The 16842-nt window shown below is 39.9% G+C and overlaps 1 protein-coding gene across 1 annotated transcript; it reads right to left on the reverse strand.

The window, feature by feature from the left end:
• Positions 1-1275: 1275 nt before the first annotated feature.
• On the reverse strand, positions 1276-15570 carry LOC123517044 (homeobox protein aristaless-like). The gene is made up of 6 exons (XM_045276875.1): positions 14209-15570; positions 6534-6903; positions 6032-6155; positions 5219-5543; positions 4522-4623; positions 1276-1996 (listed from the first exon to the last, which is right to left on the reverse strand). Exons 1-6 carry the CDS (start codon positions 14465-14467, stop codon positions 1458-1460), a joined length of 1719 nt encoding a protein of 572 aa, XP_045132810.1. The 5' UTR covers positions 14468-15570; the 3' UTR covers positions 1276-1457.
• Positions 15571-16842: the final 1272 nt, after the last annotated feature.

Here is a 16842-nt window from a genome sequence, read left to right on the forward strand (position 1 = left end):
TGGTATCTCCTTCCAGTTCAGCCTCTTGAAATACCTTTTTCTTTTCATCTTTGAAGCTGAGTGTTTTCTTGTACTTCAGTTTCAGTGATGGACAGCTTTAGGCTGAATGGTTTTATTTTCATCTTATCTGTTTTATGATTGAAATGATTAGAAGATTTCATAAAGGGAAGTGACAATTTGTAGTCATAATATTAATCTCCACGCTTTTTATTTATTTCATGCTGTAAGTACACTAATGCATGTTTTTAATTTTGGTGCTGTGGTGATTAATATATGTTTTATATGTTCCATCCCCTTACCAGAGAAAGCAGAACTGCCTGACGTTCGTGACAAATTAACACTAGGTCAATAAATACAACGATTATGGCAGTCATTAACCAAACATTTTTTCTTCCAATGTGATGAGGAGTGTTCATGAGTGTGTTGCATCTTCTTTCTTTCCTTTCTTCTCTGCACTTTCTCCCTTCTTTGTATGCCTCCACATCATTACATCTTTAAAATCTCTCTCTCTCTCTCTCTCTCTCTCTCTCTCTCCGTTTTGCTCGTTTCACTGAGAGAGAGAGAGAGAGAGAGAGAGAGAGAGAGAGAGAGAAAGGAAATATGTGTTATGAAAAAGACTGGGGAGAGAAAAATCGAGCGAGAAAGAAGGGGAACATATTGCGTAAGAAAACTACCCTAGCGAGGCCGCCGAGTGAGGACGCTTACTAAGTCTTCGCGACATAGAAAAAAGTAATCACGTTTTAAATTGAGTCTGTGTGGCGCCTCTAAGGGAAGACTGAAAAGTGTTAAATCCAGGAGCATCGCTGAGTAGGAGGCTGTCTGCTGGCTGGCTACTTGGACTGTTGGGTTGGGTGGGTCCTCTCTCTCTCTCTGTGATTGGTATTAATGCAAATATCCAGTTGGTATTCTTTATTATTACAGTGTTCCTCTATTTTACATAAGTTTGCGATGTATGATAGTTTTACAGCTCTGTAGGAGAGAGAGAGGGAGACAGAGGAAACATCGAAAACTACTATGGCTTCTGGAGAGTCGTTATGATTACGTACGCACATAAAATCAGCAAAGATTCTTTTCCTACACTGAGCTACACACACACACACACACACACACACACGGTAGCTCAGTGGTTAGACAGCCAGATAACCGTTCGATTCGGCCGGGTGGAGATATTTGGGTGTGTCTCCTTTCACAGCCCTGTTCACACACACACTTATCCCAAGATCGGAAATAATGAGCTCTGACACGTCACACACACACGTCACACTGCTGCACACACACATACACACACACGTTCGTCAACTCAACCTTCTCTCATTTAAACATTGCGCAAAAAAAGAAAAGAAAAAAAAAAAAAGAAACCGCACACTTAGTACAGTACAGATTCCAATTTCACGTAGATCTTCCTCAATTCTTGCGTGGAGTTGGGGACGAGGCGCCTCACTCACTCACTCCCTCAATCACTCGGCGTTGAGATTGATGAACGACGATGTTTGTTCCCTCGCCCTCATCCTCAGCTGGGAGAGACTGGTAGGGGTGAGGGAGAGGGAGGTGGGAGTGAGAGGTATACTGTTAACAGGGGGGAAGGAAAGTGACGTAGAAGGAATGGACAAAGTTGTAGGCGACAGTGAGACCGAGGTGGGCGGTAATAAAGTCGTGGGGGTAAAAGATAACGTGGTGGGTGTGAGAGGAAGCGTTGTGGGTGTAAGAGAGAAGGACGTGGGTGTTAGACTGAGGCCGGTGGAGGGAAGGGGGAGTGAAGGAGAAGGGAACGGGATGCTGGTAGGGGTGAAGGGATGGCTGAGTAGCGGTGGTTTCTCGTCATCCGGGACTTCAAGATCTGGAGGACGCACTGCCAGGTAGTAAGGGCTAGCCAGTACGGGCGTCGACGGCGGAGATGATGTTGGTGTAGGCGTGGTGGGCGGCGGGGGAGTGGAGAGCGTGGAGGGGAAGGGCGGCGTCCACTCCATACCCAAATAGACTCCGGGAGACGAGGACCCTGAGAGAGAGAGAGAGAGAGAGAGAGAACGTACGAATTTAATAAGTTTTGCAAAAAAAAAAAAAAAATGCTTTATCATAATATCAATCTTAGGTAGAACACAAAATTGGTATGTCTCCCCCTAAATGATAATGGTAGTAGTAATGATAATGGTGAAGATGACGACGATGATGATGATGACGGTGATGATGATGATGATGATATAAATAATAACAATGGTAACAGTAATAATAATAATAATAATAATAATAATAATAATAATAATAATAATAATAATAATAATAACTGATAATAAAAATATAAAAATGAATATGTAACCTGAATAAACTCAAGAATAGCTAGACTAAACATGAAAACAAGCTAATAAAAAGAAATTCATTACACAAACTCTTAAGTAATTCAAGAAAAAAGTAAAATATAAAAATAAATACCCACTTACTCCCCCCACACCACTCCCCATCAGGAAAAAATTTAAAAAAAGTTAAAAAAGGATAATTGATAAGTGAAACCTTTTAATTAAGAGTTCAGATTCCCTAGCGTAGGATCAGGCAACCTCGTCTGGTCCGGGAAGCGTTTGATGTCTGATGCCGTAATTGTATTAAGGGATCTGTTAATTAGCCGCCGCGACCTGGCCTGGATCATGTGACCACAGATGCGCGCGCCGATTGGTATCAACTCTTTCGCTTCCTTACCTATCTTGACCTTTATGTGATAGAATAAGAAGAGGAAGAGGGGACTCTCTCTCTCTCTCTCTCTCTCTCTCTCTCTCTCTCTCTCTCTCTCTCTCTCTCTCTCTCTCTCCGTGTGTGTGTGTGTGTGTGTGTGTGAGTTTCCTTTTCTTGAATGACTGAATTTTAAGATAGGAAAATCAGCAGAACTCGTTTTTCAATGTAAGCACACACACACAAACACACACACACACATAGCCCGACACCCTATAAGTGCAGCTCGCCCTCTCGATCCTTGGGAGGTTTCTAATGATCGCGCATGAGCGCGCGTACGCGCGCACGCACACACACACACACACACACACACACACACACACACACACACACACACACACACACACACACACACATATATATATATATATATATATATATATATATATATATATATATATATATATATATATATATATATATATATAAAGACACACACACACACACACACACACACACACACACACACACACACACACACACACACACACACACACACACACACACACACACACACACACACACACACACACACACCTGTGTGATGTAAGAAAACAGCAACAATAGTTGCGTAGTGAGTTCTCGTTGTTTAAGAATCCAATACCGATGCATTTCGTTCACCTATTTCTTATTGTTGCGGAGAGTTATGAATAGTAGCCACGTATATTGATTAATCCTCGAAAAAAACCCATTTATATATATATATATATATATATATATATATATATATATATATATATATATATATATATATATATATATATATATATATATATATATATATATATATATATATATATATATATATATATATATATATATATATATATATATATATATATATATATATATATATATATATATATATATATATATATATATATATATATATATATATATATATATATATATATATATATATATATATATATATATATATATATATATATATATATATATATATATATATATATATTTTTTTTTTTTTTTTACCGATAAATATAACAGCCTGCAGGTTCAAGTCGAATTCGGTAACATCTGAGATTGTAGAGTTTCACTGAGAATGGTTGTCATTTGATTGCTTTCCACATACCAATGAAGATCTGTGTCGATGATTTTTTCCTTTTATTTTACTGCATTTAAATTCTATTTAAAATTGTTATGTTAATTAGTAATCTATATTTATTGAAACGGGTATCAACAATTATCATAAACATGAAAATGGCTTGAAAATCCCAGTAGCTTTCTGTAAAGCTCTTACAATAAATCAAGATAAATTAAGCGTTTGATAATTCGCTCCATGGCTTTTTATTCTCTAAATTATTTGAGCTAAGATTAAAAAGTGTTATAGATGCTCTTTTAAAATCACTGAATCGTGCATGGTTTTTACTAAAGTATATGGTTCAAAAGTCTTTTTTTTCGTACAATTGTTGTTTACAATTCAGTTCCAAAAGAACAACTCCATTATAAAATCTGAATTCTGAGACTCTCCCTATAGTAGCACTAGAACAAAATATTCACATGTTGAAAGAAGGTTCGAGGCATCGCGGCATAAGCCTTGATTTATACAGTGAACCCTTTTTTGAATAGAGTGGGTTCTTTTATAATGCAGTGTGACTTTATTGTCATATATTGTCCTTTTTGTATGCAGAATGGTCCTTTGTTTTCAGTGGGCCTTTATTAATCAGTGAATCTTTGCATATTTTTCTTGCCCTTGGCTTCACACACACACACACACACACACACACACACACACACACACACACACACACAAGATAGGAGAAAGCCATGCAGGAAACTCACCAAAAGAAAGGGTGTGTGTGGGAGAAGAGGACTGCGTGCTGACGGGCGGCGGCGGGGTGTTGGGCGTGACCAGAGAAGATGACGTCACCTCAGGGGGCGTGGCTGACCAAAGTGGAAAAAAATGGATGAGTGGAGGGATATTAGATTGTGGTGGTGATGGTGGTGGTTAAGGAAGAAAGGATAACTGAAATGAAATGGCAAAGAGTAAAAAATGAACGCGTGGAAGAAAGATAAAAAAAAAAAAGAATATTAACGAAAAGAAGAAATGGACTAGAAGAGGGATAGTGGATAAAGTGGATAATAATGGAACATATTGGTGGTGGAGGTGGTTGTGGAGGAAAGGACACACACACACACACACACACACACACACACACACACACACACACACACACACACACACACACACACACACACTCAATTTGATGGGAATTTTGTGAAAAACTGACGAAGGAGACAGTGTTTTGGAAGAGTCTATAGATGAAAGTGAATCAGTAATTAAGTAAATGAATAATTGTATACTTATGAAAAATACTAATATGAATGAATATACTACATAAGTACATAGATAAATTGATAAATAGGTAGACATGTAATAATTGAGATTATTAATCAAAGACCAAGTGAAATCCCAGCACGTGACATTTATCCTATTACCAGACGGTTTCTCTTCTAAGCCCACAGGAAGAAGAGTCACCTGTGAGGGGCGCCAGCACCACCTGCTCCTGCGGGTGGGGGGCGGCGGACAGGGTCACGTTGATTCCCTGATGCTGAGCAATCGCTGTCTGTTCCTGCTGCTGCTGTTGTTGCTGCTCCTCCTGCTGCTCATGTTGTTGTTGTTGTTGTTGTTGTTGCTGCTGATGTTGTTGTTGCTGCTGCTGCTGCTGTTGCTGCTGCTGTCCTCCTACCATGCCCATGGAAGCTACCGCCGCTGCCGCCGCCGCTGCCGCCGCCGCCTCGTGTTGCTTGGCCATCAATTTCTCTTGCTTTCGCCATTTGGCTCGGCGATTTTGGAACCACACCTAATGCCCGATGTGGGGAGAGAAGGGAGAATGACACGAGAGGAAGGAGAAGAGGGAAAGGAAAACAACACAAAAGAAAAGGGGGAAAGAGTAGGAAGAGTGTGACAAAAAGGAAAGGGGATGGGTGAAAATAGGTAACGTTAGATGGCGGAAGTAAGAAAAGAAAGAGGAACGACTTTGGGAGAGAGAAGAGAGTGAAAAGAAAATATCAGTTTTTAGGAAATACAAAATCTTTTCCATCCCTATTATTTATCTGATTGTTTCCTTTATTTCATAAACAAATGAAACCGTGAGTAAGTCAGTCATTTAATTCTCCTCATCAGTTATGGATATCAAATCCTATCTCTTCTCTTTCTATTCCACTTCTCAGTTCTTTCAGTCCCTATCATTATTCAAACATAAAATTCAACTAAAATAACGTGTTTTCTCCCTCTCTGCAGTTTCACTATTCACTCATTTCCTTTTATCCTTTCCTTCTTCTCTTGTACCTGCACTCTCGCCTCCGTCAGGTCAATCCTCAAGGCAAGTTCCTCCCTGAAAAACACATCAGGATAGTGGGTACGGTGGAAGGCCCTCTCCAGCTCCTCCAGTTGGAAGTTGGTGAAGGTGGTTCTGGAAGAGAAAAATGGAGAATGAGTGAGTGAGTCAGTTAGTGTATTCATTATAAAATTTCTATCCGCCTTTTTAATGAGTAGTATTTTTTTTGATAAAGTGAATTAAATGTAGTGTGTGTCTGTGTGTGTGTGTGTGTGTGTGTGTGTGTGTGTGTGTGTGTGTGTGTGTGTGTGTGCCCCTGCATCTGAGGTTATTACTTTTGTGTCTACTACTACTGCTACTACAACTACTACTACTACTACTACTACTACTACTACTACTACTACTACTACTACTACTACTACTACTACTACTACTACTCTCACTACCACCACCACCATCATCACCACTACCACCACTACCACTACTACAACAACTACCCTCCCTTCACTTCACCTGTATCTCCTCTGCTTCCTCTTGAGAGCCCCTGCGGTCAAAGTAGTGAAGGAGATGGGCGTGGCCGTGCCTGTAGGGGAGCTGCTGCCCAGTACTGGGGGAGCTGTGGGGGCTGAGGCCATGGGTGACATAGAAAAGGAGGCTACGGTGGAAGTGGATGAGATGGACGGGGAGGAGGAGGTGGTGGAGATGGTGTGGTGTTGTAAGACCTGAGGGTGGTGGTGGTGAGAATGATGTGGGTGGTGGGGATTGAGGGCGTGGTGCGGGTGTTGATGGGGGGCATGGGCGGGAATGGGTGTGCCTAGAGTAATGGAGATGCCAGTGGGCGTTGTCATGGTGCTGCCGCCCATGCCGCTGCAGTCTGGGTAGCCTGTTGTGGAGGAAAGGGAGTTATAGTGTCGAAGGTGTAACATTCTCTCTCTCTCTCTCTCTCTCTCTCTCTCTCTCTCTCTTTCTTATAAACAGTTTGCTTGGGAAAGCTAAGAAAAAATTACCATCATCTCCGAGATTTGAAGGACGCGCTGTAACAGGTGACCACAATGTTTCCGATCATTTCAGTGATTATTTTATCAACATAGGCCCACGCTGGTCAATAACATCAATGAAATGCAGTTTTCTTTTTCTACGTATACTCCTCCTGTTCCACACTCCTACTTATGTCAAACAACCCTGAGTGAAGTAAAGTCAGTCATAAAAAAACCTTATGAATTTTTCTCCTGTTTTTGACGAGATTAATGTATATAAAAGTTATTAAAGAATGTACAGATGTGATAGCCCCGTGTCTCGGATTCATTATTAACAAATCTTTTGTAGAGGGCACATTTCCTAATCATCTAAACATTGCTAAAGTTATCCCTATATTTAAAAAAAGAGATACATCTTTACCCGACAAATATAAACCCATACTTATTCTACCAAGCTTTAACAAAATATAATGTCAGCAATCGCTTTTTTTTCCGACTTGCCTCTCTTTTTTCTCTTCTTCTTCTTCTTTTTCTTTTTCTTCTTCTTTTTTTTTTCTTCTTCTTCTTCTAATTATAATATAATTATAGTTATTATAATTATCATTATTTTTTCTTTAACTAACATTTTTCATTACATTTTTATACATGTGTAGGTTTACCCCTATGTATGCATATATATATATATATATATATATATATATATATATATATATATATATATATATGTGTGTGTTTCACTGTTTGATCTGCTGCAGTCTCTGACGAGACAGCCAGACGTTACCCTACGGAGCGAGCTCAGAGCTCATTATTTCCGATCTTCGGATAGGCCTGAGACCAGGCACACAACACACACCGGGACAACAAGGTCACAACTCCTCGATTTACATCCCGTACCTACTCACTGCTAGGTGAACAGGGGCTACACGTGAAAGGAGACACACCCAAATTAGAGATGTATCGGATATCCGCATCCGCATTCGCATCCGCGGAACATCCGCATATTCTTTCACATCCGCATCCGCATCCGCATCCGCAGTTGTGATAAACTGAACATCCGCATCCGCATCCGCATCCGCATTTGTGATGTAATATACATCCGCATCCGCATCCGCATCCGCATTCAACAGAGGATGTGTGGATGCGGATGTGTGTTGTGTATTGCACAACCTATATATTATAGAGTAATATACTCGTAATATAGAGTATAGACACGCAGTTACAGATACAGACCAGCAGAGTACTGCCTGCTGCTTACAGACTTAGAGTTCAGACAGAGGTTAGAAATGTGTAGTAAATTTAGTGATGTGCGTCTAATGAATTAATTATCTAGTAAAACTAAAGCAAATAATATCACGGATTCATTTCCTTTCAAACTTACACAACGTAATGTGTCTAGAATTTAGGGGGAAGGTCAGGAGGAGGGGGCGAATTTTACTTAGTGACTATGAAGTACAAACATAGTAAATAAACTTCTCCTGTCTGCATGGTCTGACGTTGAAACAGGCTTTTTTTTCGGGAGGGGGGAGGGTGCTCCTCTTGGTGAGAACGTTTGACGTAAAAAACATCCGCATCCGCATCCGCATCCGCGAGGATGTCATATTTTGATATCCGCATCCGCATTTGCATCCGCATTTTAGTAGAGACTGACATCCGCATCCGCATTTGCATCCGCAAAATGACATCGCATATACATCCGCATCCGCGGATGTCTGAAATTCGACATCCGATACATCTCTAACCCAAATATCTCCACCCGGCCGGGGAATCGAACCCCGGTCCTCTGGCTTGTGAAGCCAGCGCTCTAACCACTGAGCTACCGGGTGTATGTGTGTGTGTGTGTGTGTGTGTTTATCTGTATAGTATGTATGTCTGTACTTGTATGTATATACATGTATGTGCATGTGTTTGTGTGTGTATGTACCTGTATGTGCATGTGTTTGTGTATGCATTTGTACGTGCACGTGTATGTGTATGTGTGTATGTAAATGCACTTCTATATGGATATGTGTGTATGTATTTATATAAGCATGTGTATATATGTATGTTCATGTGTGTTTATGTATATATGTATGCGTGTGTACATGTACAAGTGTATGTACGTGTGTGTGTGTATTCATGTACACGTATAGGTGTATGTATATGTATGTATGTATATGTATGTATATTCATGTGTATATAATTTTGTATCGTTCACGGCCATAACTCGCTACTCGCTGTGATTTCTTTTTCCTAGTAACCTTTGGGTCCTACAGAAGCTACGGCTTTTACATATTAAGTAAATAAAACTGATATATATATATATATATATATATATATATATATATATATATATATATATATATATATATATATATATATATATATATATATATATATATATATATATATATATATATATATATATATATATATATATATATATATATATATATATATATATATATATATATATATATATATATATATATATATATATATATATATATATATATACATATATAAAATATCATGAAGGCCAATAAATAATCAATCAATCTCTCTCTCTCTCTCTCTCTCTCTCTCTCTCTCTCTCTCTCTCTCTCTCTCTCTCTCTCTCTCTCTCTCTCTCTCTCTCTCTCTCTCTCTCTCTCTCTCTCTCTCTCTCTCTCTCTCTCTCTCTCTCTCTCCATTTTTGTGCAATTGTGTATAATTTACAAATCTTGGGATTCATAAATGATCAATGTGAGATTGTTTGTAGCGTATGTATAGTAGGTATGTATACTTATATATATGTACTATTACGAGTACATTGTTTCGAAAGGCAATTATGAAAGTGTTAAAATTAGTTTATAGCGAAACTCATATAAAACTGACAATATTTTCCCAATCCATCTTCTTTGAATCACGTTAAACTGCTGAGGCTTGCCAGCAGCAAACTGCCACACCACACGTGCACCATCGCCGCGCTCCTCAGGTTGGTGATGCAAAGCGGCAGCAGCAAATACGTAGCGTTGTCACTCTTGATATGACATTACATCATAATCATATTGTCAGCATAGGACCTAGTTGACAAAAACTGAGATTACTAATCAAATTGTTACTGAATACTGTAAGATAGTAATACTGATATAAGATATTAACTTCTATTTGTCACTGATTTAACTTTTGTGCTTCTGTCCAGGATCCATACGACAGACTGTCGTATGGATCCTGCTTCTGTCCTAACCAGGTTGAAGACATTCCTGTGAGTGTCAGTAATGCATCCTCCCTTACCCATTTTCCCGCCCTGCAAGTGATGCCCATCACAGCTCAGCAAGGCTGCACCTCATTTTACTTAGGCCCACACCCATCCTGTATCCATTTCTTTTTATATATGTGGCCAATATTTGTAGCATAACTGTTAGTTTTTGTGCCCATGCCTATACACCGCATTAACAAAACCTAAACCTGCACTGCAGTCTGTCCACGTCTTACGGTTCAAGGACACTTTCCATGTTTTTCAGTGACACGCCATGTGATCATCATGTACTCTAATGAAGAATACCTTATCTTTAATGATGATATGTCGCAGCAATTAGAGAGCATAATCTTAGCCATCGGATAACTTCTCCTTGAAAATTTCAGAAACAGGTGGTCAAACTCTCTTACTAATTCATCTACCGCCTGAGCTGTCAAGAAGCAATGGCTCCATACTCTGCTCCTTGAGAGATAATTTCATGAAGTTAACGTGGTTGTCGCCTCCATTGACATGCTGATCTGCACATATCTTGCACCCATCATTATTACATTCACATTTTTCATACACACTTAGACTATCTCTAATTTCAAACTTCACCAGAGATACAAAAAAATTTTCTTTCTGTTGTAATGTGGATGCATCTTCCTCACATTGAGAGCGACAGCAGAACCCGCTTCAGGCTGTTAGGGTATTCTAACTTCTATCGCCAATTCATTCTATTTTTGACGTAACAATGTCTTCATCTACCACGAAGTCTGACAGACGCCTTGCAGCGAAATATTGCAGACAAGTACATGAACTTGCAATCCATCATATTAGTTAAAAAAAAAAAAGTCAGAATCGATACACAATCGATATATATATATATATATATATATATATATATATATATATATATATATATATATATATATATATATATATATATATATATATATATATATATATATATATATATATATATATATATATATATATATATATATATATATATATATATATATATATATATATATATATATATATATATATATGCCAAAAACAACTCCAGTAACTTTGCTTCTTCATCTTTCCCTCTTTATTTCATCATGATTTCATTACTGCCATCTCATCTGTTTCTGAATATGTACTTTACTCTCAAACCTTTGCTAACAACTCCACCTTGGATGATTCTGGGTTTGACCCTACCTCTCATCCTCCCTCTGACTATTTCATGCCTTCAAATTTCTCTGTAATGATGCTTTCCATGCCTTCGCTGGCCTAAACCCTCAGAAGGTTTATGGAAGTATGCTTCCGTGCTTGCACCTTGCCTGGCCAAACTCTCTCAAATATGTCGATCGACTTTTACCTTTCCTTCTTGCTGGAAATCTGCCTACATTCAGTGTGTCCTAATCCCTCAAACTACCGCCCTATAGCATTAATCTCTTGTTTGTCTAAAGTCTTTAAATCTATCCTCAATAGGAAGATTCTTAAACATCTATCACTTCATAATCTCTTATCTGATCGCCATTATGGCTTCCGTCAAGGCCGTTCTACTGATAATCTGGGTTCCTTACTGAGTCTTGGTCATCTTCTTTTAGGGATTTTGGTCATACTTTTGCTGTTGCGTTACACATATCAAAAGCTTTTGATAGAGTCTGGCACAAAGGTATGATTTCAGAACTGCTCTCCTACGGTTTCTATCCTCTCTGCAACTTTATCTTAAGTTTCCTTTCCGGCCGTCCTTCCTATTGCAGCCGTGGTAGACAACCACTGTTCTCTTAAATCTATTAACAGTGGTGTTCCGCAGGGTTCTGTCCTGTCATCCATTTTCTATTACTCATTAACGATCTCTTAACCAAGCTTCGTGTCCTGTCCACTCCTATGCTGATGATACCACCCTACACCTTTCCATGTCTTTTCAGAGACTTCTGTCCGGAAGTGAACATGCAGGTCACTGTAGGGACACCACATAAAGCCTGATTTCTGATCTTTCTAAGATTTTTGATTTGGGCAGGAAAAACTAATTCCTCCATCTTCTAACACGACACTACCTTCCAGACAATTATCCCCCTCTTCTTCAATGACACTCAACTGTTCCTGTCTTCTACACTGAATATTCTCGGTGTGTCTTTTACTCATAATCTAAACTGGAAATTTCGAATCTCATATCTTGCTAAAACATCTTCTATGAAGTTAGACGTTCTGAGGCGTCTCCGCTAGTTTTTCTCACCCCTCCAACTGCATGCTAACTCTGTACATGTTCTGGGGCGTTCCACTCACACAGTTATATATAGATAGGGTGGAATCAAAAGCTTTTCGTCTCATCAACTCCTCTTCGCTGACTGACTGTCTTCAGCCTCTTTCTCACTGCCGGAATGTTGCATCTCTTGCTATCGTTTATCGCTGTTTTCATGCTAACTTCCCTTTTGATCTTGCTAACTGCATACCTTCCCTCCTGCGGCCTCGCTGCATAAGGCTTTCTCCCTCCTCTCACCCCTATATATTCTGTCCAACTCTCTAATTCATGAGTTAACCAGTACCTTCAATCATTCATACCTTTCTTTAGTAAACACTAGAAGTCCCTGTCAGCTTCTGTATTTCTATCTTCCTACGACTTGACTTCTTTTAAGAGGAAGGTTTCAAGACATTTGTCCCAGACTTTTAGCTAACTCTATTTGAACTGGCAATGAAGTGGGCCTTTCTTTATAATTATATTTTTGTTGCCCTTGGCCGGCTTCTCCTCTTGCATAAAAGAAGAATATACATATACACGGCATGAATGAATATACCAAGTTTTTCAGAATGAGTGTGTGTGTGTGTGTGTGTGTGTGTGTGTGTGTGTGTGTGTGTGTGTGTGTGTGTGTGTGTGTGTGTGTGTGTGTGTGTGTGTGTGTGTGTGTGTGTGTGTGTGTGTGTATCTGTGTGTGTGTGTGTGTGTGTGCTGCAGCATCTACGCACACATAGCACGTTATTACGAAAGACCACAAACCACTTACAAGTCGGTAAAAAGGGAAGGTAATGGAGAAGGGAGGCATAGGTTGCGTGGGTAACGGGGTGAGTGGAGGAGGGAGGAGGGAAGGAGGGAGGAGGGCGGGAGAAGGGCACAGGGAGGCAGGGAGGCGGGAGGGGTGGTGGACGAGTAACTGAGTTAGCCTAATAGCGGTCATTGAGTTAGGGTAAACGATTTAGTCTGCCTTTGCTCCGTATATAAGAAGCGCTCCTGGTGGGGGAAACTGAGATGTCTTGCTGCTCGTCTTGGCTGCGCGGCGCCCGGCGGGAAGAGGGAGAGAAAATTTGAAGGTAACGACGGGACCAAGGAAAAAGGAAGAAATCCAATAAAGAAAGCGGATAAATCACTGTTTTTTATAAAAAGAAAATTTTCAAGACTCGAAAGGGAAAGAAGATGACGGAAGAAAAAAGAAAAGAGAAGGACAAGGAAACAATTGTCTTGGAAGGAGGAAAAAGAGTGTGAATAATAACCAAAGTAATAATAAAAATCGAAAAAAAACGTGCCATAATATTACATCCCGTGAAGATAAAAGGAAAGGAAAAGTAAAAAAAAAAATAAAAAAGAAAAGAAATATGTATTGCTATCTACTTAATGGAAAGTAATGGGAAATTTACATTACTGAAAAAAGAAGAGAAAGAAAAGCCATAAGAAAAACAAGTGGCGATTAAATTAACTTCAGGAAATTCCACAAATCAACGAATGAACAGAATGTAATAAAGAAGAAACACGACGACGACGACGACGACGCTTTCATAGTGTCATGCAAGTGATAGTGAGAGAGTGACTGGTGATGGTGGTGTTAGTGGTGATTGTAGTAGCAATGATAACAATATATATATAGTAATGGTGGCGTAATGGTGATAAACAAAGGAGAGAGATGAGAAATCTGTAATAACCACAAGAATTTGGATTGTAATAAAATGTTGAACTATTACAGATAAAAATTAACTCTCTCTCTCTCTCTCTCTCTCTCTCTCTCTCTCTCTCTCTCTCTTCACGTACCGTACTTGATGGGCGTCAGGTTGTGCAGGAGAGCGGGTCCTTGCTCACTTTGCATACTCTGGTTCAGGAGCCCGTTGATGGAATACCCAGCCATGTTCACGCCCACACCTGCTCGCAGCCCTCCACCCCCTCGCAAATGATCATCAGAGAAACCACCACCACCGTCACCACCACTAGTACCTCCTCCTTCTCCGGTTACGTTGCTCCCTCTGTTGTCCACGCCGCCACCGCTGGTCGCTTCCACTATTTTGTCGTCCATGTCGGGTTGTATAGGAAGGAGAGAAACGTGTTGTGGGAGGGGAAAGTGTTTTGGTAGGATAGATGTTGGTCTGGGGTGTCTGATGCGCTACTAGTTGATGGGCTGTTGCTGTTGTAAATTGTTCTCAGTTCATATTTCGCTTTTGAATTTGCACAATTATGACCGTCTATCACAGTTTTTTTTTTCTCTCTCGTTTTGCTTCCTAAGACATGTACTTTTTTATAGGTACAGAATTGTTCTTTCTCTCATTATATACCATACTTATGTTTCATTGACGCAGTTCTGATCTTGTGCATACGAAATACGAAAAACATAAATAGAGTCCTTCCGGAGACTGCCAGACACTCACCAAGCATCACGGATTGTCAGCCATGTGCACATGCAGATGCTCCTTCTAGACACGCACAGTAGATACAGCTTACATGAACAGTACCCGGAGGAGACGGCATCGAAGTAAGCCAACTTGATCCCTGCAACTGTGCACATATTAACTGCAGAGAAAGATCTTGGTGGGCGTGATGGCTTCCTGGATATTCTCATGAGCTTCACGCGTCATAGAGTCTCTCCTTAAACACCCAAAGGGCCAAAAGATGATACACGGCCAATAGTGAACATTTGGTTGATATCAAGGGAACCTATCTAGACCGAACATAGAAGGAAACAAATGGACATGGGTATCACATAAGAGGTCAGAACACAGACACAGCACACACCATTCCCTCAACACGTGCACACAGTCACAGGAGTTCGGCGGAAGTAGTGGGACTATCTCCACTTTTCCGGCCAAACGACAGGAACGCAGGTCACTTCGGGAGGAAGCTTCGGCTCCATTATGAGATCAGGTCTCAGCACACAAGGTCAGTTAGGGTCAGCACGAGTGTTCACCTCCAGGGCGATGGTGCCGCTAGGAGAGGGCGGCGGCTGGCGCGTGGGTGTGGAGGCCGGGAGGGTGTGGGCGGGTGTCGGCGGTAGAGAGAGGCGCGCGGGCGGTGCCGTAGGCGGAGTGCCGCGTTAGGGGAGGAGCCACTGCCACTGCGAGGAGGAGTCAGTGCCAGGGTGAGGAGGAGCCAGTGCCAACAAGGAAGAGGGGAAAGAAAACTTAAAAGTGCTGCGAGATGGACTCAACCCAGAAAACAAAGCATACTCTCATATCTCTCTCTCTCTCTCTCTCTCTCTCTCTCTCTCTCTCTCTCTCTCTCTCTCTCTCTATATATATATATATATATATATATATATATATATATATATATATATATATATATATATATATATATATATATATATATATATATATATATATATATATATATATATATATATATATATATATATATATATATATATATATATATATATATATATATATCATTCTTTCATATATATACATTCATTCATATTTATATTGATAGATAGATAGATAGATAGATAGATAGATAGATAGAGAGAGAGAGAGAGAGAGAGAGAGAGAGAGAGAGAGAGAGAGAGAGAGAGAGAGAGAGAGAGAGAGAGAGAGAGAGAGAGAACAATGAGAGGAGTATTTGAGCGTCATATAAAGAGCTTCAAAAGACACGGCACACTCCACTCTCAACCAGCAGGAAGCCGTACCAGTAAATCCCCAGCGGAGAGTAAGGTTGGGGATCGCACATGTGCACTGGCCACATTGCCGCCACACATGAGTACAGCCTGCCCTGAGAACCTGCCTTTCTGTTCCCTGTCTTGGTTCTCGCTTTTCGTTGTAAAATACATGGAGGAAGATATAAGTTTTACCATCACTGAAGATAAGAGTCGCAAATTCAGTCGTAGTTGGATACCGAGTAACCTTTGAAATTTATTTTTCCTTAGATTTGGTTTTTCTTCACACAGTTTTAACTCGACTGATCTATGAATCTAGACTATCTCTAAACATATTGCCTTATCTTTTTAATTTAACAGGATGTAATGTAAGTCATTTAGATTTTTCAAAGGTGTTTCCATGAGTTTAGCGTCAGGTTGAAAACAATTCTAAATCAACAAACTGAAAACACTTATGATAACACAACTTATAAATCCTATGATCTTTGAAAATAGACCCGATGAAATGATGACCCAATATTCAAGAACATGGGCCATCATCAATTGTCAGATTTTGTCGAGAACTTACCAACAGAATAGAAAAGGGAATTTAGTATTCAGAAAAAGAAACGCTATACATGATCGGACTGAGCGGTATGTCACTCTGATATTGTCAACCATGACCATGATGACAAAACTGCGTAAAATGTGTGGGAGAAAATCTGCGTGAACGAGAAGCAGGCAGGAATGAATATAGAAGAGAAAGAGTATGTATTCGTGTGCTTATCTTAGCTCACTAGGGTGAGCTGGAGGGAGCGACTGCG

The sequence above is a fragment of the Portunus trituberculatus genome, chromosome 41 (genome assembly GCF_017591435.1).
Source record: "Portunus trituberculatus isolate SZX2019 chromosome 41, ASM1759143v1, whole genome shotgun sequence".
In the NCBI taxonomy this organism is placed as follows: Eukaryota; Metazoa; Arthropoda; class Malacostraca; order Decapoda; family Portunidae; genus Portunus; species Portunus trituberculatus.

Excerpts from the sequence above, each read along its gene's own strand:
- LOC123517044 (XM_045276875.1), bottom strand. The coding sequence starts at position 14,467 with ATGGACGACAAAATAGTGGAAGCGACCAGCGGTGGCGGCGTGGACAAC. Across the intron at positions 6,904-14,208 it reads CCTGACGCCCATCAAGTACG|GCTACCCAGACTGCAGCGGC; the intron begins GTACGTGAAGAG and ends CCTCCACAACAG. Across the intron at positions 6,156-6,533 it reads AGGAAGCAGAGGAGATACAG|AACCACCTTCACCAACTTCC; the intron begins GTGAAGTGAAGG and ends TTTCTCTTCCAG.